The sequence below is a fragment of the Miniopterus schreibersii genome (assembly GCF_964146895.1).
Source record: "Miniopterus schreibersii genome assembly, chromosome: 2".
Classification (NCBI taxonomy): Eukaryota; Metazoa; Chordata; class Mammalia; order Chiroptera; family Miniopteridae; genus Miniopterus; species Miniopterus schreibersii.
In genome coordinates this window covers 140431601-140453700 of record NC_138102.1, presented here as the reverse complement: position 1 = coordinate 140453700, position 22100 = coordinate 140431601, and the positions used below count along the sequence as shown (strand labels likewise).

Here is a 22100-nt window from a genome sequence, read left to right as displayed (position 1 = left end):
GTTGATCTCTGCCTTCTGCACAACATTCTTGGTAAGGGAAGGAATGTTAGGAAAGCATGAGATTCTGTGGCAAAGGACCAGGCAGACTACCCCTTTTGTCCCATTAAAAGTAATTAGTTTGGCCCTGGCCAGTATTGCTCAGTGGTTCAAGTGTTGGCCCTCCCACTGAAGGGTCGTGGGTTCGATTCCTGGTCAAGGGCACGTACCTGGGTTGTGGGTTCACTCCCTGCCCCCAGTCAGGGCACATGCAGGAGACAACCAGTTGATGTGTCTCTCTCACATTGATGTTGCTCTTTCTCTCTCTTCCCCTCCCTCCCTCCTCTCTACTCTCTCTGAAAAGCAATGGGAAAAATATCGTCTGGTGAGGATTAAAAAAATAATAATGAGCTTGACAAGGCAGGCAGTTTAGCCACCCGACCTCCTTTCTCAGAGGATCTGAACTCTTAAGAGATATGGGAGATGACAGTATCAGAGGGGTTACTTTGTCCAGCAACTGGAAATAGACCCTGAGTAGAATCGGGGCAAGAAGGGGACAGAGATAGCTTCATGGTATGCCTGATTGTTGTCCCCAGGTGGTGGTAGTGGAACAAAATGGTTCTTTTCAAGTAAAGATTCCCAAAAATTTTGTTTGTGAACACTGCTTTGGAGCCTTTAGAAGCAGTTACCACCTCAAGAGGCACATCCTTATTCATACTGGTAAGTCTCTTGCTCATATTCAAAAGGGGGAGAATAGTCTATAGTTTGTGTGTGCGTGTGGTTCATATTAGGTTTATTTTATTTTTTATTTTATGTTGGGTTTATTTTAAAGAGTAAGTATTAGAAATAAAGAAAGAAGGTAAATGAATGAGGTAGAGGGATTGCATGGCCCTGTATCTATTGTCATGGAGACCAGCAGCTTTGTGGACCCTTCCCCATTAGGTGTCTGCACAGTGCTAAAAGTTAAAATTTCTGGGAAAATACCTAGAACAAGGTCCCTGCTATGTATACCTCTGATATTAACTTCTCTCTCCATCTGGGCCAGGTGAGAAGCCATTTGAGTGTGATGTATGTGATATGCGCTTCATCCAGAAGTACCACCTGGAGCGCCACAAGCGTGTGCACAGTGGTGAAAAGCCCTACCAGTGTGAACGGTGTCATCAGGTAAGCTCACATGTCATCCATCCACCCTCCAAAGAAACTTTTCCTTCCCAAAGAACCAGTGCCAGCCCCCAGTCTGACAAAGGGCTACCTAGCGTTCCTGGCCATGATCAAGTTAGTACCTCAGGGTGAGGTGTATTTCTCTTGCCTTATGCAACTGCTCATGGGGAGGGGCCGTTAGAAGAATTATAATAATAAAAACAGTAATAGCATTTCTTAAGGTCTTAATCTGTGCTAGGCACTGTGAGAGCATCCTTTTTTTTTCTTTTTCATTTTTTTAAATATATCTTTATTGATTTTAGAGAAAGGAAAGGGGGGGGGAGAGAGAGAAACATCAATGATGAGAGAGTCATTGATTGGCTGCCTAGCCCACAACCCGGGCATGTGCCCTGACCAGGAATTGAACCCCGATCTCCTGGATCCTAGGTTGATGCTCAACTGCTGAGCCATGCCCGGCCGGGCTTGAGAGCATCCTTGACATAGATTGCGCTGTTCTTAGACTTACTCCATAAAGTAGCTGTGTTGTCCTCATTTCACATGTGGGAAAATTGAGATTGATAGAGGTTAAGCTTCCCAAGGACACAGCAGATCAAGGGCAGAGCCAGGATTCAGTCAAAACTTTATAGCTGGTGTGCTTTGGAGGAAGAAATGTAATCTCTGCACTGAGGGTCAGTATCTGATCTGATGAGAATGTAAGAGCCAGGACCAAAACAAAGAACAAGAGATGAAAAATGATAACAACACCTCCTAGTTTACTATGTCTCAAGCTTTGCTCCATGCTCTTACATTGAATCTTCAAAACGCTAAAATGAAAGTCCATGAGGCAGAGACTTTGTCCCTCTGGTTCTCCACTCTATCTGCAGCCCCAAGAACTGTACCTGCCTTGAGGTAGATAATAAAAATTTAATAAAAGAAGGAGCTACAGTGTGAGTAGGTACTTTTAGCCCCGTTTTATAGATGGATGTACAGATTGAAAACTGTTAGATAACTTCCCAAAGTCACACAGCTCCTTAGTGGCAGAGCCAGGATTCAGACTTCAGAGCTTGTTTGTTCTTAACCATTGTGCACTCATGCTATCTGTGTACATTCTGAGGCAACATAGAATTGGTCGTGTGCCTCCTGTGTGGGGAAGACAGATCTCTCCAACAGGTGGCTGAGTTTCTCCTCTCAGGCACTTAACCCTCCCTTTCTTCTCAGTGTTTTTCTCGGACAGATCGATTACTCAGACACAAACGGATGTGCCAAGGGTGCCAGTCCAAGACTTCCGACGGGCAGTTTTCTCTATAGGCGCAAGGGGCCCTGGGTGGTGGGAGTGATCAGAAGAATCTACCGAAGAACGCACCCTCCTCTGGTCTGATGGTCCCACCACCACCCCGTGTGTACCTGTCCCCTCCTGGAGGAGTGGACCCAGGAGACCAGAAGAGTGCATCAGGGGACAGCAGCCCCAGAGCCTCAGCTCTGTAAATAATCTGAGACTATGAGTATCTCGGGGAAGTACCTACAGCATTCCTGGGTAGGAAAGCTAGTCCCTGGACCCTTGGCTGAGGTCATAGGTGGGGGACTCAAAGTACAGGACCAAGACTGAAGTGTGGCTCCCACAACCTTGGACTCCAACTGGCAGCTGAAATGAAAAAGATTGGGGAGAGGGATTTGTTTATTTGTTTGTCCTGTTGTTTTTGTTTATCCAAAAGCAATTTCAGTAGGTGCACTGTGGATACAGGTAATCCGGAGGCATAGAGCCATGGTCACAGGGACGATCGGTGGTCCAGCCCTCCTCCAGAATTGAGTTTTTAGTTGCAATTGATCCTCAGTGTTCCACAGCCCTGCACCTCACCTCCTGTTTGAAGGAGAATAGGACCAGGGATTGCAGCTGAGCTTACTTTGGCCTCCTTATACACTAGGGACAAAAGGAAGAACAGTAGGAGGAGCAGACGAGGGCTGGATCCAAGAAGAGTGGACAGGTACCTATTATTTCCTCTGGGGAAGACTAAGAGTTGTGCCCGTGGGTGTTGTAATGGTCCATACCACACTGGTACCTAATGGGGTCAGCCTAAGTGCCTTTTGGAGGAAACTTGGGTAAGAGTGGCTCATGAAGCCCTTTCCTTCTTTCTTTGGGCAGTTGACCTTAGAAGTAGTTTGTGGCTACCTCGCTGCCATTGATTCCTAAGCCAAACAGAGGTGTTGAGTGGGGAGTCATGGATATCAAAGTAGTTCTTCCTCCTTGTGCCCTCTTAGGAACCACCCAAGTTATTCCTAAGTTGAGTAACAACTGTTCAGGAAACAAAGGAATTTGGTGTGTTCCCTGACATGACTGTTGAGCATTGTGAGCTGTTTTCTCTGCCCAAGTCTTATCACTGTATTCAGGTAGAGGAGATAGGGATCTGGCCTTTGGTCCCAAAGAACAAGATCTTGGCTTCCTGATGGCCATCCCTACCCAACAAAGAATTGAGGGGAGTGGAAGTGCAGAGAAAACTGAGGAAGAAACCTAATACAGGTTTTATTCTTAACCGTATTCTTTGCTCCTCTCTGCTCCAATACCACCATCCTATCTACCCTCAAAAAAGTGATCTGGTGTGTGTGTGGTATGTGAGTGTTCATGTTTGTATGCTCGGAGATGGCATATTATTGAGCCAATCCCTTCTCTGGCCCTCTGCGCAAGGGAGGATAAGCGTAAAACAACCTCCCCCGCCCCAAACCTGAAGTGCATAAGGTTTCAGCAGGAGCTGAGGAACTCAATTGAGGAGACTGGAGGGCTTTGTTTTGGAGGTTTTTTGGTGTTTTATTTTTTTAAGATTAATTCAACAGAGTGGGGGTTAGGATGTTTCTAACCCAAGCCAGGGGCTTGTGAACATGAATTTTCTAAAGTGAAATAAAAAACCCTCTTCCTGCTAAGAAAAGGATCCTTATGAAAGGTTCTGGGGCTTGTAGCCTGTGTTCTATGGCGTGCCCTGACCCGGGCGATGGGGAGTAATCATGGAGACTTGATGAACCTGACCAAGCTGTCAGTGGGGCTCTGAAATGGCAACCTCTAGGAAATGTGATTTCTTTCCCCAGAAAATGTAGGGAACAGCAGCAACAAACTCCTGACTGTAACCTATTCTGGAAGAGATAGCAGTGAGGGGTGGGAGCAGTCCATACCTCTGAGGTGTGAAGATTTCAGGGAAAGGAAAAGACGCATGACACCCTTTAGGTTTTCCCTGACAGCATCTGAGATCCTTTGGAGGAGGCTTTGGGGAATGTATTTGCCGCCTTTTGCTTTAGGCTGCACACCCATTGGTTGTGTACAGAACCTTCCCTGTGGCCCCTGTAAGCAGGGCATCTTTCTGCATGTGAGCCAGCCCCCCTTTCTGTGAGAGTGCTCTGCTCAGGCTGAAATTTGTCTATCATTGACCGCTGGGAATATATTCTGGGAAGGAGGACACATTTAGAAAACTGTCCTCCCAAGAGCGCTTTTGAAAATAGGAGACCTCGCTCCCTGGCACTTGGAACTAACCTGTTGTGGGGTGGGGTGGGTGGGTGGGTGTGGAGAGAATCATGTAAGTGATCAGTGCCCCTATGTGTGTGAATGTGCGTTTAGGTCAGAATGTGCCCTGGCCCCCAACAGGCCTCGGCTTCCTGCCTGAGGGGTGGGAGAGGGGAAACTAAGTGGATGTGCAGAGCCATACCAGAACCACCCCTGCCAATGACTGGGTGTGGGGGGAGACTCAGGAGCAAGTGGTTAGTTCAGTTGTCCAGGTGCTGATGTTCTGGGGCCATGGATGTGTAAGGAGAGGGGAGCAAAGAGGTGAAAGGAGTGATTTAGAGCCCAAGGGGCCCAGGAGCCCCACTTATACCCCAGGGAAACCACAGACTAAGACCGCTGCAAAGGCTCCTGGGCCCAACACCCCACCCTTCATTTTCTGGGATGGGGTCTAGCACTGGAAAGATGCCTCAGGTGTGTTTGGAGTGAAGGGAAAGGGAGATAGGGCAGGCTCTCAGAGACCAGGATGTGGAATTTGGGGGCCTGGGAAAGAGCACCAGTTCCTGGGTGAACTGCTATACCAGGTCCTACCGGCCCTGCCCTTCCCAGCACCCCAAGTCTTTTCCGTCCACCCCAACAACCTCTTGTCATCACTTAGCTACTGATTGTGCCACATGGCTTGACATTGGAGGGTTAAATGAGGCACAGAGCCCTGCCACAACTTTTAACCCTCTCCCCAGATGCTCTTTGCCTCTGCTATAGCTCTGGGGCTTTTATCTTAATCCCTCCTACCCTTCCTCTCCACCCTCTCTTTTTTTTTTTTTTTTTAATATACTTATTTTGCTATTGGGGGGGGAATATCGAATGAACAAGATCACTTTTAAATGGTAGTTTTTATAAGATGTTATAAACTTGTATCTTTTTACCATTAAAGTGCAGTGTATGTTCCTTCGTGATATATTTAGGATATTTAAATAAAAAGAAAATGGGGCTTTTCTACATACTATCTCATCTTTGAAAAGAATATCCTTTGGGGAATTTTTCTCACTGGGGCCAACATGGTCTTCCTTTTTCCCCCCAAATATAACCATCCTACAACTTCCAGTACCCTATAAACCACCACTTTAAAACTCCCCTTCTCCATGGTCTAGCAACAAGAAGAGTTAAAATTGGTATCCAGTATATATATACATATATAGTATCAATTCTGACTAAGAAAAAAACCTGCAGAACAAGACAGAATGAGGTTGGATACCAGCATATACAGTGTTTGTTTAAGTGTGGTCTGTGCTCCTCTAGCCTTACCTGGAAATTAATTCACTAGCACACCCCCACCCCCCGTGTTTCCCAGGCAGCCACATATTGGCTCTCCAGCACATTCAAGTTTGAGAACCTTTCCCTGCCCTTAGGTGGTAAGAGGCAGCCCAGGCTTCACAGCCTGCTTTGGCCTTGGGGTAAAGCAAATGACATCTGCAATCTGAAGTAAGACACTTTATTGTATATGTGGGTGGGGTAACCCCCACTCCATGTGAGGTAGGGAAGAAAGGTTGCAGCAGGAGGCCCGCCCTTGTGGGTATCACTCTGAGAATGAAGTAGGTGGTGATTAGTCCCCTACTAGGCTGCTGCCTGATAGACCCCGTAGCCCCAGTTCTCACCATCTTCTCAGCAAGAACAACCCTGGGGTGAGTAACTCTACCCCCTTCAGAGAAGGGGACTTTCTGTGGCTTGAAAGCGGGGGTTGATGGTGGTCGTGATGGCACTTTTGTAGAGAGGATTTCTGTCCTGTGGGAAGAAGTTGGAAATGGTGAGGAAAGTCCCAGGACTTCTCCTTTAGCTAGTCCTAAGAGCCAACCTAGAAAATGAGCCAGACCCCAGGAGCCTATGGAAAGTAGCGGAGAGGTGGGACAGGCAGCATACACTTAGGTGACTGGGTTGGGGCCTCAGTGGGAGGAGTCAGGGCTGAGGGTGGAATGAGAAAGCAGGGAGCAAGAGGACCTAACCAAGGAGAGAAAGCAAGTAAAACCCAGCCCAGTGAACTAAGAGGCAGCCTCACCTGCTTCCATTTGAGCTGCTGCTGTTCCTTCTCAAAGCGCCTGTATTCTCGGCGGTCATAGATTTCCACTGAGAGCCGGTAAGCCAGGACCAGCCCCAGTCCCACTGCCACAATGCCCCCCACGCAGCCTAGCACTATGGCCTGGGTGTGGTCTGCTCCCTCTATGGGGGTGAAACAGAAAGACTTCTGGGGGCTGGGGCACAGATTGATCAACAGTTGCCCAGTGTGTGTGCAGCCCCATTCAGCCTCCCCAGCCCTACCTGTCATTGAAAACAAAAGGAACCCAGCAGGGTTATCTTCAGTGCCCAGTTCCTTAGCCTTCTCCACTTGGTCCATTACCTCCACTTTTGCCTGGATTCACAGCTTTGCTTCAATCCCTAGCCTGGTTCCTCTATCTTTACCTCTCCAACCTGAGTTCTGAGGCTCTACCCATCAAACATCTAGGGCTCCATTTGGCATGTCCAAGGCATCCCTTCCCACTTACTCTCTCGAGGTCTCACTCTCAGTATGACTCTGCCTCCGGCTTCATCCTCCACCAGGAAGAACAACAGCTGGTTGTCCAGGGTTCTCTCTTTGCACCAGCCATCATCCAGGGTAGGGGCCAAAGCCAGAGTCACGTTGGTATGGGCACAAGCTATGCTGCAGTTGGTGGCCAGGGGACCAGTCTTAAAGGCCCCACACTCTGCACAGTCCCTGTCCAGTAAATTCCAGTAAGTTACCAACTGGGCAGTTGTCACCCACACCACATGCAGGAAAGCAGGCAGGGGCAGTGGATTAGTGAGCCCCACTGCCTGTTCCCAAAATGCAAGACCCGAGGCCTCACCTGTGTCTTTCGCATGGTGTCTTGCAGCCTGGGCACTGATCACATAGGGCACCATAGTAGCCATCCAAGCACTGGCAGCGGTTGCATTTGCAATGTCCATGCCCACTGCAGAGCCTTCCGCCAGGACTGACACAGCCATCCACGTCCCCACTGCACTCGCATGCTCTGCCCGTGCGGTTGGCGTGACAGTGACACACTCCACATTGGCAGTGGCCGAATCCTGGAGCAGAGTTGCACAGGGTGACAACCATATTCTTCACACACAATGGACATTACAGCCTAGAGCTACCTGTTCCTGTGTACGCAATTCCCTCTCAAGTATGTCAGATGCATGCCCTGACTCCTACACCAGATATTTGCCCTTAGTGCCTTGAAGGTCCCAGAGCCTCATACCCTTGGGAGAGCCACTCTGACCCCTCCCTTCTCCCAAAAGTTCCCAGGTACCTCCACAGAGGATGCCCTCATGTCGCTCACAGCTGGCATCATCACACTCGCACAGGCGCCCAGAGCTCTGTCCACTGCAACTGCAGCGTCCACACTGGCACCGTCCCTTCCCACTGCACAGGGGCCCTGTCCCATTTGGGCCCCGGCACCCAGATTCCAGATCTGGGGAGGACAGCTCAGCTTCAGAGCACTCACAGAGCCGACCCAGGCGGCCTGGGGAACAACTGGGAGGGGAAGGAAAGGAAGGGGAAGGTGGGTCAGAGAGTTTGACCATCCCTTGATCTGTCTTTCCCAGTATCCTCTAACCCCAAGGTCTACAAGAGTTGGAGATGGACAGTGGCTGAAGGGATGTGGAATATGGTGAAGTACCAAGGAGTAGAAGAGCAGAGGGAGTTCTGGTGGAGGGGAGGGTTTCAGCATATCTGAGAAGCTTCAGGAGATGAAAATCAGGGTGCAGTCTAGGGATGTCTAAGAAAAACTTGTCTAGAGATGCCAGTGGAAGGATGGAAGGTGAAGGAGGAGGAATACAGGGGCTGTATTTGTGGAAAGCCACATAGGTAAAAGGAAGCTAGAGACCCTCACCTGCACACCCCACATTGTAGGTGCCCCTGGCCATCACTGCAGTAGGGGGCTTGGAGCTGGGTGTCATTGCAATTACAATCACACAGTGTGTGCAACTCCACGGTCAGCTCCTCTGAGAAGCCAAGAGCTCGGAACTTCATAAGATGGGGCTCTGGGAGGCAGCGGGTAGCGTGGAGAGTAACCAAAAAATTCACCTGAGGATAGGATGGGTAGAAATGAGACTAAGCTCATGAGTGTACCTGTGTGCACACGGGCACACACACCAAACCTATTCATCCAGAGCCCAACTCCTTATAAATTAAGGAACAAGGTCATGCTAACACCCATCTCCTAGAGATATGCTTGAGGAAGTTAGTCATTGAACCCCTTTGAAAGGGTGGGTGGAGGACTACCCCAAGCTTTTGCAGTATTCTCTGTGCCTGCCCCCATCATTTCCTGCCTGCCTCAATTTCCTACTCCTACCCCCACTTCCTTCTGCCTTTTTTTTTAAATTGATCTTTAGAAAATCAATTTGTTGTTCCATTTATGCATTTACTAGTTGATTCTTCTATTTGCCCTCACCGGGGATTGAACCGGCAACCTTGGCGTATCTGGGCCAATGCTCTAACCAACTGAGCTACTCAGCCAGGGCCCCTTCTACTTATCTTAACTGGCACTTACCGTCTGGTTGATTCGGACATGGTTGCACTGGCCCCGGTCCCCAGCCTCACCATCATTCTTCCCAGGACCTCCACACTGAGATTTGTAAGAGATGTGGACCCCCAGAGGGAGTGGAGAGTGTTCAAGGGTCACAGTGGATGACAGACTCTGTGGGAAGGGAATGAGTAAACACATGAAGGCAAGACTCTGACCCCACCTCATGCCCTCTCCAACCATTCTAAATTCTGCCAGAACCCTGCCCTCAGCCCACCTTGGGGCTCTTTCCATTCTGCCTATTCTGGAGGCATTCCTGCAGGCAGGACCTGTGAGAATCATGAGGGGTTGTACAGGGAGATCTAACAGCATTTCAGTGCAGCTGCAGTAAGGGCCTGCTGGGGGTCAGGGGCTGGCCAGGTGCTGTAAACATGTAGTGGCTGTGTTTTTAAATAATCAGGACATATAACCTGTGTACATACAAGGCCTAAAGGGCAATTCCCCCAGATTTTGTCCTGGAAAATTTGATACCATCTCAGATTTTCTCAATGTGGTTTTCGGAAATAGTTCCTGTCTTCAAGAAGCCTGCAGTCTAATTATAGAGATAAGACCTAAACCCAAGAAACACTTAGGAATTTTTATTGTTCCTTCTACCGTAAAATTCTATGGGTCCTGTGAAGAACATCTGAATTGTTTATAAGCTTAATGAAAGCAGGCTACATGTTAAATTCTTTTTTTAAATCCTCACCCAAGGATATTTTTTCCATTGCTTTTCAGAGAAAGTGAAAGAGGGGTTCGGAGAGGGAGACAGAAACATTGATGTGAGAGAGACACGTAGATTGGTTGCCTCCCGCTCTCAAACCAACCAGGGTCGGTGATTGAGCCTACAACTGAGGTACGTGCCCTTGGCCAGAATCAAACCCAGGACCCTTCAGTCTGAGGGCTGACACTCTAACCACTGAGCCTAACCAGCTAAGGCAAGATGTTACTTTTTCTTTTTTTTTTTTTAATATATCTTTATAGATTTCAGAGAGAGGAAGGGAGAAGGGGAGAGAGAGATAGAAACATCAATGATGAGAGAGTCGTCATTGATTGGCTACCCCCTGCAGGAGCCTGCAACCCAGGCCTGTGCCCTGACCGGGAATCAAACCGTGATCTCCTGAATCCTAGGTCGATGCTTAACCGCTGAGCCACGCCCGGCTGGCTACATTCTTTATGTACAGACTGACTAAGGGACAAATCCCAGCCTTTCTATCTTTTATCTGGTGACCTTGGGCAAGTCACTTAGCCTCCTTGTGTCTTTGTCCCCATCTATAAAATAGGGATGGTAATAGTTACCAAGCAGGGGTTTTTGTGGGGTTAAATGAGTTAGCAAACAGTGTGTGCACTTAGGAGAGTGCTCGGCATGTAATAAAAGCTCAATGAATATTACTTTCCTTATTTGCCCAGAGCTGGGCTACATCCTCTGCACAAATCAGACACTTAAGATTTATGAATGTAAGATCGAGTGAGTGAATGAACTATTAAGACAGCCCTATGCAAACAGCAGGTAGGAGATGTGGAATGTTACTCAAAAAGTGATTATTCCTTCTTAGTTCTGCCACCCCTCCTGAGGGCTCCTTTCCACTTTGCCCCAATGCCTGCCCTCTCCATTCTCCCCCACCCTGGCTCCTCACATTATAAGCGTCCATGATGAGCTGTACCACATTGCTGGAGTTCTCACTCAGCTCCCCCACTGCGGACTTAGGAATCAGCTTACTCAGCTCCTGAATTATGAGGAGTTGAGAGAAATCATGGGTCACAACTCCAGAGAAATGGGCTTCTGAGGGTCTGGAAGGAGGGCACATGGGGGAGAGGAAAATGGATCTTTGAGGAACTTGAGGAAGGTTCAGGGTAGGAGGGCCTGCCATCCAGACAGCTCTCACCTGGTAGACGGGCAGTGTGGTACTGGTGACAGCAAAAATGGGCTGGATGTTTGCTGCAGAGAGAGCCTGGGCTACCTGACCCACAGAGGGGTAGTCCTGGAGCAGGGAGTGGAGACAAGATGAGTACCACAGGTCCTCCACAGCACTCAGGGTGCCCTCAGCCCAGGGAATCCAGGAACCCTGGGGGCTCGGCAAGGGGGAGGGGGGCTAGGGAGCCTGAGCAGTGGGGGTGGAACTGCTGGAGAAGACAGCAGGTTGGTTACCAGTAAGGAGAATGAGGCTGGGGATGGGGGTCCTGGGAGGAGAGGAGGTGTGGCTCAGATGGGAAGGGGTTAGGGGAGGAGAGGGACTCACAAACTCTGGGCTGCGACTGTAGAGGCCATTGCTGTCCAAGTGGCAGTGCCCGTCGCTGGGCATGAAAATGCCACCCAACTTTCCATCCCCAGCTGTGTGGAATGTGTCATCTGAAGTGAACACCAGCAGCCGAGACACATTTCTCCAGCCAATCTGTTCCTGGGGTGGGGGGTGGGGTAGGCTGTGCACCTGGACATGGCCCTTGAGCCACCCCAGCCAGCGATGTGAGCCAAAGATTTGGCCAGCCTCATTCTGAGTCGGTTTGTCTATACCCCTGCCTCCAGCTCCCTGCTTCTTTTCCTTAGCCCCCTAGGCAGGGTTGCTGCTAGTGGAGGCCTTCTTGTGAATTAGAAAAATATGTCTCTTAAGATATTTTACTCCAGTTTACTGGGAAATTGTCAAAATAAATCTGCAAACCACAGTGTGATACAAATGAAACTCTCTGGAATTGTGTACTGCACAACCATAGGTAGCAGTCTTGGCTCCAAACAGTCCTTCAGATTCAGTTCCCTGCCCCACCTCCTCACCTGGCAGAGTGCAGCCTGTAGAATGGCATCAAAGCCACCTTCAGGTGAGTCCAGGTTGCCAGACACACTCTGGCGCCCCACCTCTCGCTCGAAGGCCTTAGCATCCCCCGTCAGGGACAGCACATGGTGAAAGCTGAAGGGTGGCTGGCAGCGCTCCAGCCGGGTGGGGCAGGGGTGGCGAAGCTTGGAGGGCACTGTGCTCACAAAGGGCAGCACCGTTTTGTCCACGAAGGAGCCAAAGCCTGGGTGGGGGGAGGCATGAAAGGTGAGCCAGAAGTCTCTGGACAGCAGCAGCAGCAGCATGGAAGGGCCACTGCTGAGGACTAGGAAGGGAGGAGTCCATGAGGGGTGGAGGGCTGGGGTGATCCTAGAGGAGATAATGGGAGCCAGGTGTTCCTAGAGGGTAAGGACCCAGTACCTGGCAGAGCAAAGGGCTGAGTCCACCAGCTCAGGGAAGTGGGGGAATGGAGGAGATTAAGAAGAGGGCACAACAGGGGTCAGGCAGGGGTTTCCTGAAAGCTGAGGAAGAAGGCAAGTTGTAGGGTGTAGTAGCAGCATGAGGCAAAGGAGTGGGTCATGAACAGAGAATAGATGGGCACAGAATGTGCAGCCAGGAACAGTGACATTTAGACCTTATCCAAGAGACACAGGGCTGAGACAGTGGCATCAGGGCAGTATCCTAGTTGGTAGGTCCAGGGCACTGCCTGACCCCTGGGAGCTGTCTGAACACAGCCTCTCCAGACTCTGGACCTCAGTTACCCTTCCTGGAAATGGACAGTCTCTTAAATCCCCTCCAGCTCTGACCTAGAAGATGGGTGTTTTAGGGGAGAGAGATAAGCAACCTGTGGCCTGTTAAAAACTGGGAGAGGGCCGGTGGGGCCGTTGTGTGTCCAGGACGTTGGCAGAGGCTAAGGCTGCGGTTGAAGTTCGAGGCAGAGGGCTGGCAGGTGGTGGGGCGGCGCTTACCGATGCGCACAGAATGGGTGACCTCCTGCAGTCGCACAAGCAGGGCATGCCCAAGCTGGCGCACGAACTCCAGGTCGTCCTTCATGGAGTAGCTCAGGTCCATAAGGTAGTACAAGTCCACAGGGTATCCCTGGGCACGGAGGAAGCGGACCCGGAGCTGCTGGGGCTCCCCTGGGGGTGGGGCAATGGGGGTCAGCAGGGCGTGTTTGGATCCAATCCCAGATCTCTGCCCCGACCCTGCCCCTGCTAGCTCACCAGGACGCAGCGTGATTCGCACCTGCTGCGGTGCCAGCTGGGTGGCCCCCTCGCCTCCGCCCCTGGCGCCCTGGCTGAGCGGCTTGTCCTGCAGCACCTCCTGCCGGCCATGGGGCTCCTCCAGCTCTCCTGGGGGGCAGCCACGAGCCAGCAGCTCTTCACGCCGCGCACAGCGCCGCTCCTCCGCCTCCCCTGATGCCGTGAAGTTCTGCACCACAAGGGTAGGTGCGTTGGGACCCTAACCCCGCCCCTCAGAACTGGAAGGCCGGCTCCCAGCCTGCAATACCAGCTACTTCTAAGCCCCCCTCTCTGTCAACTCCCTGAGCCCCTCAGATTCCCTCCCCTCCCATTCCTTCCACAGCTATCCTTGAACCCCCGGCCTTTCTTGTCAGAACCCACTTCCTCCCTTATCTCAACTCCCCCCTTTCCCCAGTCACCTACCCTTCCCCTCCCCCTAGGGCCACAGACTTCCTGTTGAGAATCTCAGGGACCTCACTACCACCGAAAAAGGAGGAGCCCTACCTCCTAGTCCAACCTCCCTGCTTGCTCAGGTGGAAATGGGAAGGGGATCAGGCTAAGACTCACAGTTCCCGGGAAGGGGAAAGGATTAGGACAGAAGGGGAGACCCCCATCCCCTAATATGTCTAGTACCCCTGGGACTGGCTGGGGAGCCGCAGAGGAAGGAAATGGTTTGAGTGGCTTCTCAGCTGGCCTGGGTGCCAGCCTCTTGTCTGGGGGTTGGAGGAAGCAGACATATACCCAACTGCCCCAAGAGCCCGCACATAGCACCTCTGCTCTCTGCCTCCTGCAAACTGAGTCTTTCCGGTCATCTCAGATTCACTATGTGCCTTTCTCCTGGGCCTGCTCAGCCTCTATAGCTCTGCCTCCTAGTGAGCTTGCCTTCAATTCTTATCTCATCTAACTCTCCTTTTTTCTGTGAGAGTATTCTGTCCCACCCCCGTCTCAGGAACCCCTCATGCTCTGCCACTCCATGAACCCTGTCTCTTTAAGGCATAAACAAAGAACAGCTTTATTGACCAGCCAGAGAGACACCTGCTCCCCAGCATCCTCCTTGGCCACTGAGGTAACTCATGCCTTCCACCCAAACCCACAGGTTTCCAACTCCTTCCCTTCTACCTTCCCAGTCACAGGCTGATACATACCTAGGAACATACCCCCTGCTGGCCCCCAACACCGACTCAGAAACCCAGTCACACACTTTCTGCCATTGGTTACCCCCCAGTGTGCTAGTATTTGGAGATAGGGCCTCTGGGAAGAAATTAGGGTTAGATGAGGCTATGAGGGTAGAACCCTCATAATGGGATTAGTGCCCTTATAAGAAGAGACACAAGAGAGCTGATCTGCAGCCCATCCGAAAGCCAGGAAGAGAAATTTCAACAGGAACCAAATCTGTGAACACCTAGGCCTTGGACTTTCCAGCCTCCAGAACTAAGAGAAATAAATTCCTGTTGTTTAAGCCACCCAGTCAATGGTATTTTGTTATGGTAGCCCGAACTGGCACTTTCTCACATCTGTACATGCACAATAGCTCTCTCTACCTATACACAAGCATGAGTCCCAACAAGAACATACTTCCTCCAAATTCATAGTCACAAGTCTTGTCCATACATACACAAATACACAATACAGACAAATGTACATGCACAGGAATCTTGCATGTGTGTTTGTGCACACACGCACACAATCACACACAAGAGTCCTATGTGCACAGACACAGTCACACACAGGACTGCAGAGTGCACCCAGAAAAATGACACATGTGCCTACAGAATCATAGATATATATCCAGGCTGCACATACATCTACACATGGCTCAAAGGCCACAGGCCCATTTTTACCAGTTGTTTGCACCATGCACAGCTTGGATGTGAAAGGATGCACTTCTTGCAGGAAGGGGCTGGCTGGCAGGATCCTGGCAGGGACAGATCAGGATCCCCCCATTCTGTGGCCTTCCCTGGGGATGAGATCTTGGCGTCCAATTCACTCTCACTTCTGTTCAGAACCAGCAGGAAAACAAGAACCATTGACAAAGCCACCATGGTCTGTAATAGGACATAAAGAGGGACACATGGGTCATTAGGGAGGACCCTTTTAAGTTCTCAGTCCTCTAAACTTAGCCTGTGGTTGTCACTTTCAAAACTCTACCCCAACTCTTTATCTCCCCTCATAGTTTCACTTCCCTCTATGGATTCAGCAGTTTCTTCAAAATGGCAGAAAGGAGCAAGTATCAGGCCATGGTAGGGACCTTAGAGAAGACCCATCCTTCTTGTGTGCAGACTTCAAGAGGCCAGGGTGGGCAAAATGGCCTAGCCAAGAGTCTGGGGCCTGAGCCTGGAGGCACTAAGGTCTATACTCAGTTCTCTTCACCAAGATTCCAGGCCATAGTGGAAATAGAACCAAACAGTGGGAAACAGACTAGATTCTGGTCCTGCCTCGGTCACTCACTGGCTGTGGCAAGTTCAGACTTTCTCTCTGAGCCTGAGTTTCCACTCATCTGTAAAGTGAGGGCATTGAATAATCTGACAGCTCTTGTAGCTTTTATAATCTTGGATTCTATATAAGGGAAGAGGGTCAGAGGCTCTAAATAAGGGGGAAAGTTGGGGAGTAGGAATGAGAAGAAAGCAAGCTAGAGAAGATGAAGGAGTATGTGGAAGAGGAGGGAAGGTTAGCTGTATTTGACGTAGCAAGAGGAGTAAAGATTAGATCATAAGAAATCTTTCTAAAGGTCTAGGATAACAGGAAGGAAGAGCAGGGGGTGGTAAAACTTTTTCTTTACTTTTCACAAAGGGAATCTAGAGTGGAGAAAGAGCCTGAAGGCAGGGTAATTCCTGGAATGACTTCTAGGAAATGCCAGGTAAATTTCTGATTTTATTTTTATTTTTATTTTTTAAATATATCTTTATTGATTTCAGAAAGAGAAAAGGAAAGGGAAAGAGAGAAATAGAAACATCAATGATGAGAGAGTCATTGATCGGCTGCCTCCTGCATACCCCTGACTGGGGATCGAGCCCGCAACCAGGGCATGTGCCCTGACCAGGAATCAAACCCTAATCTCCTGGATCCTAGGTCGACGCTCAACCGCTGAGCCTCACCCGGCTGGGCTAAATTTCTGATTTTAAAAAACTGATTAATGAAAATTTTGAATAGGCAACCCGTTACCATGCTTCAAAAATCAAAAAGTTAAATCCCAAAGGCCTCTTTTTTTTTTTTACAGAAATGGAAAAGCTGGTTCTAAAATTCATATGGAGTTGCATAAATAGCCAAAACAACCTTGAAAAAGAACAGCGTAGGAGCACTCACACTTCCCAGCATCACGGGACAATGTGGTGCTGGTGCAAGGACAGGCACATAGAGTCATGGAATAGAATCGGGAGTCCAGAAGTAAACCCATCCATTTGTGGCCAACTGACTTTCAACAAAGATGCCAAACCATTCAATAAGGAAAAATCATCTTCAACAAATGGTGTGTGATAACTGGATATCCACATGTAAAATAATGAAGTTGGACTCCTGCCTCACAACACATACAAAAATTAACTGAAAATGAATCAAAGGCCTAAAAATGCTTAAACTATAAACTCTTAGGAGAAAATACAGGGGTAAATCTTCATAATTTGGGACTTGACAATGAATTCTTAGCTATGACATCGAAAGCACAAGCAACAATTTTTTAAAAAAACACAACAACAAGAAATAGATAAATTGGGCTTCATAAAAGTTCTGTGCATTAAAAGACACCGGAATGGGTCAGCGGTAGAGCATCGACCTATGATCCAGGAGATCACTGTTCGATTCCTGGTCAGACACATGCCCAGCTTTCGGGCTCGATCCCCAGTGGGAGTGCACGCTGGAGGCAGTTGATCAATGACTCTCTCATCATTGATGTTTCTATCTCTCCCTCTCCCCCTCTCCCTTCCTTTCTCTGAAATCAATAAAGGTATATTTTTTAAATTAAATAAAAATAAATGGGAAAAGGATTTAAATAGATAGTTCCATAAAGAAGATAGACAAATGGCCAACAAGCACATAAAAAGACGCTCAAGCCCTAGCCAGTTTGCTCAGTGGTTAGAGTTTCAGCCCAAGGACTGAAGGGTCTTGGGTTTGATTCAGGTCAAGGGCACGTACTGTGGTTGCAGGCTTGATCCCCGACCCTGGTTGGGGCACATGTGGAAGGTAACCAATCTCTCTCTCACATCAGTGTTTCTCTCTCCCTTCCACTCTCTCTGAAAAGCAATAGAAAAGATATCCTTGGGTGAGGATTAAAAAAAAAAAAAAAAAAAGACGCTCAGCACCATTACTTGTCAGGGAAATGCAAAGCAAAACCACAGTGAGGTCCACTTCATATCCTCTAGGATGGCTATTGATGAGGATGTAGAGAAAAATGGGACTCTTATTGTTGCTGGTGGGAACGTAAAATGGTACAACCACTGTGGAAAACAGTTTGGTGATTCTTCAGTAAGTTAAAACAGAATTACCCTATGACCTGACAGTTTCGCTCCTAGGTGTATTCCTAAAAGAACTGAAAATAGGTGCTCAAACAAAAACTTGTATATGAATGTTCATAGCAATACTACTTGCAATAGCTAAAAGGTAGAAACAACCCAATATCCATCAACTGATGAATGGATAAACAAAAATGGTATATCCATACAATGAAATATTACTTGGCCATTAAAAGGAATGAAGTACTGACCATGCTGCAACATCAATGAACCTTGAAAACATTATGCTGAGTGAACAAAACCAGTCATAAAAGACCACATATTGTATGATTCCATTTATATAAAATAGCCTGACTAGAAAATACACAAAGTAGATTAGTGTTCCCAGGTGTTGGGGAGGAGGGAAAGATGGGGAGTGACTGCTTAATGGGAAGTTTCCTTTTGGGGTGAAGAAAAAGTTCTGGAACTAGATAGTGTTTATGGTTGCACAGCATTGTAATGCCACTGAATTGTACACTTAAAAATGGTTAAAATGATAAATTTTATGTGTATTTTACCACCATAAAAAAAATCAAAGTTAGATAAGATAGTGGGAAATCTCCCAGTCCTATCCCCCATCCACCTGTTTTCACACCCACTGCAAATAAATAACCATCATTTATTATTATCATTTATTACTTACAGTCTTTCTAGAGATTGTTTTATGCATATACAAACTAATGTGAACACATATATATATAGGGTGTCCCAAAAATTTTATACACACTTTGAATAATTATAAAGGTAGTGTTTATTAAAATACATTTCATTTTCAAAATTGAGCTGTCAGCTGTTAAAGTGTGTATACATTTTTGGGGAACACCCTATATATACACTCTTCAAATGGTAGAATCAAATGATAGACTTCTACAAATGGTAGAATGCTTTACACAGTTTTTCATCTTAATTTTTTTTTCTTTTAACTTTTCTTAGAGATCCTAATACCCAAGAAAATTAAGAACTTCCTTGTTCATTTTTACAGCCATAGGGTTTTCCATCTCATGGATATAGCATATTGTAGTTAGTCTCTTATGGTAGGGATTTAAATTGTTTCTAATTGTTCACTTTTGTAAATAATGCTGCAGTGAAAATTCATATATTTTATCATTTCACCTGTGTGCAAGTGAATCTGTAGGATAAATCCCTGGAAGAGGATGTGTAAGGTCAATAAATAGGTATCATTTGTAATATTGTTAAGTATTGCCAACATAACCTCCTTGGAGACGGTGCCAGTGTACATCCCCATCAGTGGTCTATGAGAAAGGCCAGCTAACCCTTGGTCATGAAGCATCTGCCTCCTCCTCAGCCTGGACCTAGACTCAAATCCTGACGCTCTGCACAGAGTGTGGGGAAGGGGTGGGGTGCCAAGTCATTTACCACCCTGCCCTGCTCCCCACTACCTGTGACCTCAGGTGTAGAATGTGTACATAAGGAAGGCTCCACCCTCCTGTGAGAGGCCAGCCCAGTGCTCGGGCTCAGTGTAACCTCAGCCTTGCTTGCTCTGCACTCCTGTGGTCGGGAGGCTGGATATGCTGCAGCACAAAGCCCACTTTTGACTCATCTCTCATAGGTGGGGCCCCCATGATACACTGGTTCCTCGAATAGGACAAACCCAGAAACCTCAAGCCCCACTCATCTCCCCTAAAGGGGGCCCTGGGACTCCCTCAACAGCCCACGCCAATCCCCTTCTAATTCCCTCTCCTCCTTGTTCTCCCCTCCTTATGGATACATGACCCACCACTTCTTTTAATCTGCCTCGCTCTCCCCTTCCTATTCAAAAGTTTCATTACACCTCTGCTGTTTTTCTCTTCTCCACTTCTTCACAGCTCTTTGTTTTGCTGCTGCTTCTCTCTGATCCTAACCATAGCTTCTACTTCAACCCCCTCTTTATACAAATATAAACCTGAATCCCAGAGTGGTCAGTCACTTGCTCAAGGTCACAGAGTGCACTAGAGGCAAAACAGGGACTGAGACAGGTCAGGCCCCGTGGTTGGTTTGCTGCTGTCCTTCCCTCCAACCCAGGTATCATCTTCGAAATTAGTGCCCTCTCCAAGTAGCCCAAATGGACTCTACCTTTCTTTTTCCGTGTGTGTGTGGGGGGTCTTCTTTCGTCTCCCTTCTCTACCTCCTTGGTTGTCCCAATTTCCTGGACTCAATTCTGATTCCAATACACACCCTACTGTCCCCTCAGCAGCTGAGAAACAGTGGCTTCCCAATCCATCCAGATCTTCCCAAGTCAAGCAGAACCCTGTGCTGTCCACTCAGTCTCCAGAAGGAAAGAGAACTGAGCCACTGGGCTAGTCTCCCAGGAGTGTGAGATCTGAGGCCAAGGTGCCACAGAGGAGGCCTGAGCTGAGCAGCCCTCCTACCCCCCCCCCCCACTGCGAGCTCATTAAGCAGCAGGGATGGCAGCTGGGGAGTAATATTGAGAGAACCCTACCTTGACATAATCTTTGGCGCATGGCAGGCACTCAGGTGATAGCACTCATACGTTCCCTCACCTTTTCCTCCCTCCAGCCCATTCTTGGAAAACTGATGCAAGAGAGATAGGTGGGGAGGAGGGCTTGTGAAACTGGAGGAAGGAACAAGATGGGATTTTAGGAATGTAGACAAGAGTTCAGAGCCTTGCTCAAGTTTCAACTGAATCTTGGGTGTCTTTAGGTCAGAACCCTCTTCCTGGGAAGCTGGAACCAGGTCGGGCCTGGGCTAGTAAGAAGCAGGAGGGCTGGTGCCCTGGTACTCACAGGTGCGAGCAGCCTGTCCTCCAGCGGCAGCGGCAGTCTTTGTGTACTGATCTGGGAGGCTGCAGAGGAGGAAGTGACACGCCCGGGGTGGGTGAGACTTCGGGGTGGTGGGGGTGACTGATCTAGAAAGTGGAGCAGATAGGAGTGGAACTGGGCCAAGGGAGTTGATGATATAGGGATCTGAAAGATCATCTAATCTATTGAGCACCTAATAGGTGCTAGGTGTATCATAATGTTATAATTAATCCTCACAGGAACCTCATGACATAGGTGTTAATATCTCTCTAGCCTCCCTAGTTTTACAGATGTGGAGGCTTAGAAGTAAGGTGGAAATTGAGGCTTAGAAGTAAAAAGTAAAAACTGCCCAAGGTCACATTGCTAGCAACTGGGTGGTCTGGAAGTTATCTCTCCACTTCCTTATACAGGAACATGATAGAAAGGAAGAAATATGGAGGCAGTAAGTACTGTAGAGAAGGGGAAATTAGCGGCTACTGTTCACTTTGAAAACTCAATGCCAGTGTATCATAGTGGGTATTTAACTACACTGGCTGTGGAGCCAAACTGCCCAAGTTCAAATCCTGGGCTCTGTATCACTTACTAGTACTGGGACCTTAGGTAAGTTACTTATTCTTCCTGTGGCTATATTCTCATCTGTCAAGTGGAATTCATAGGGTTGTTGAGAATTAAATGATTCATATCAATTGTTTAGAAGAGAATCTGGCACATACTAAGGGCCTGATGACAGAATCAGTGAATGAGAAGTGATGGGGTAAAAAGCAGAGAGGCTTTGAGAAATTCAAGGTCCAGACAGCTGGGAAGCTGAGAGAGGCACAGGGCCAGGCTCAGAGAATGAGACTGGGCCAAGGAGCCAAGACAGTAGTGGAGCCTGGGAAAGGGGTGGAGGAGGCCCCACCCCTTGTAGGAGAAGCAGAGAGAGCAGGAATGGCAGTTGGAGCCAGGGCAAGAATGAAGCCTTTAGGAAAACAAGGTTGTGGGAAATACTTGCCCCAGCCCACACTTGACCACAGGGAGCTTTGAGAAGGAACTGACACAAGGTCTGTGTGCACAGGTCTGTCTCCTCCATCAGAAGGAGCACTTCTTTTGGGCAGGACTAACTGAAGCCAGCACCTAGCAAAGTGCCCATATCATAGCAAGTGCTCAGTAAATGGCAGGCAGATTGTAGGAATGTGGCTGCTGGGAAGAGCAACTGGGGAGAAAGGGCTCTTTTCTGGGTGGGTTTCAACTGACCTCAGGCTACGGGACCTTTTACCCTTCCCCCACAACCAGAGGTTACCATGGCAATGACCCCTCCTACCCTATAGGCCCTGTGGTTTCCTCTAGAGCTTCTTTCACTTTCTTCTTCTGCTTTTCCCCAGCCTTCTCTCCTCCCCTACTCCCACATCCTTAACCTCTCTCCATATGCACAGGTCATTGGTGAAGAAAGCCAGGAACAAGGTAGGCAAGGCACTGTCCCAGGGAAGAAGGTGGACCACGGGGTTGGGGGGAGGTGATGTTGAGGGAGTATAAGGGCAAAGTGGTAGAGGCCAAAGGCAGTGAGGCATATAGGGGCAAGGAGAGAGATTAGGACAGAAGGTGGCAGTGGGGTCATGAAAGCTGAGTGGAGGTCATGAGGTGACAAATGGGACAGAGAGAGTGATTTTTTTTATTTTTTTTTAATCCTTACCAGAGGATATT

At 48.5% G+C, this 22100-nt stretch overlaps 2 protein-coding genes across 9 annotated transcripts in view; one reads left to right on the top strand and one right to left on the bottom strand.

Annotated features, from left to right (window-relative positions):
• Positions 1 to 5596, top strand: part of ZNF740 (zinc finger protein 740) — a 9962-nt gene extending 4366 nt beyond the window's left edge. For all 4 annotated transcript variants that reach the window (XM_081127543.1, XM_081127545.1, XM_081127544.1 and 1 more), the window contains 3 exons: positions 573 to 696; positions 1022 to 1140; positions 2335 to 5596. In XM_081127543.1, coding sequence (XP_080983669.1) covers positions 573 to 696; positions 1022 to 1140; positions 2335 to 2424 — 333 coding nt within the window. In that variant the 3' untranslated portion in view covers positions 2425 to 5596. The remainder of the gene's footprint in view (positions 1 to 572; positions 697 to 1021; positions 1141 to 2334) is intronic.
• On the bottom strand, positions 5376 to 22100 carry ITGB7 (integrin subunit beta 7). 5 transcript variants are annotated; one of them, XM_081127528.1, is made up of 16 exons: positions 22090 to 22100; positions 20406 to 20464; positions 15019 to 15222; positions 13160 to 13367; positions 12905 to 13075; positions 11939 to 12180; positions 11412 to 11570; positions 11058 to 11153; positions 10809 to 10898; positions 9160 to 9306; positions 8500 to 8693; positions 7918 to 8141; positions 7474 to 7693; positions 7135 to 7343; positions 6651 to 6811; positions 5376 to 6379 (listed from the first exon to the last, which is right to left on the bottom strand). In XM_081127528.1, exons 3-16 carry the CDS (start codon positions 15217 to 15219, stop codon positions 6299 to 6301), a joined length of 2403 nt encoding a protein of 800 aa, XP_080983654.1. In that variant the 5' UTR covers positions 15220 to 15222; positions 20406 to 20464; positions 22090 to 22100; the 3' UTR covers positions 5376 to 6298. The 5 variants fall into 5 exon arrangements, with proteins under 5 accessions (XP_080983654.1, XP_080983652.1, XP_080983653.1 ...); XM_081127526.1 differs by lacking the exon at positions 22090 to 22100 and having other exon boundaries at positions 6290 to 6811; positions 10809 to 11153; positions 20406 to 20466; XM_081127527.1 differs by lacking the exons at positions 20406 to 20464; positions 22090 to 22100 and adding an exon at positions 20102 to 20144 and having other exon boundaries at positions 6290 to 6811; positions 10809 to 11153.

Bases quoted from the DNA above. Each gene is read 5' to 3' on its own strand.
- ITGB7 (XM_081127526.1), bottom strand. From the start codon at position 15,219: ATGGTGGCTTTGTCAATGGTTCTTGTTTTCCTGCTGGTTCTGAACAGA. The intron at 13,368-15,018 runs GTAAAAATGGGC...CTTGTGGTGCAG, and splicing joins GTGCATGGTGCAAACAACTG to AACTTCACGGCATCAGGGGA. The intron at 11,571-11,938 runs GTGAGGAGGTGG...CCCCCACCCCAG, and splicing joins TACAGGCTGCACTCTGCCAG to GAACAGATTGGCTGGAGAAA.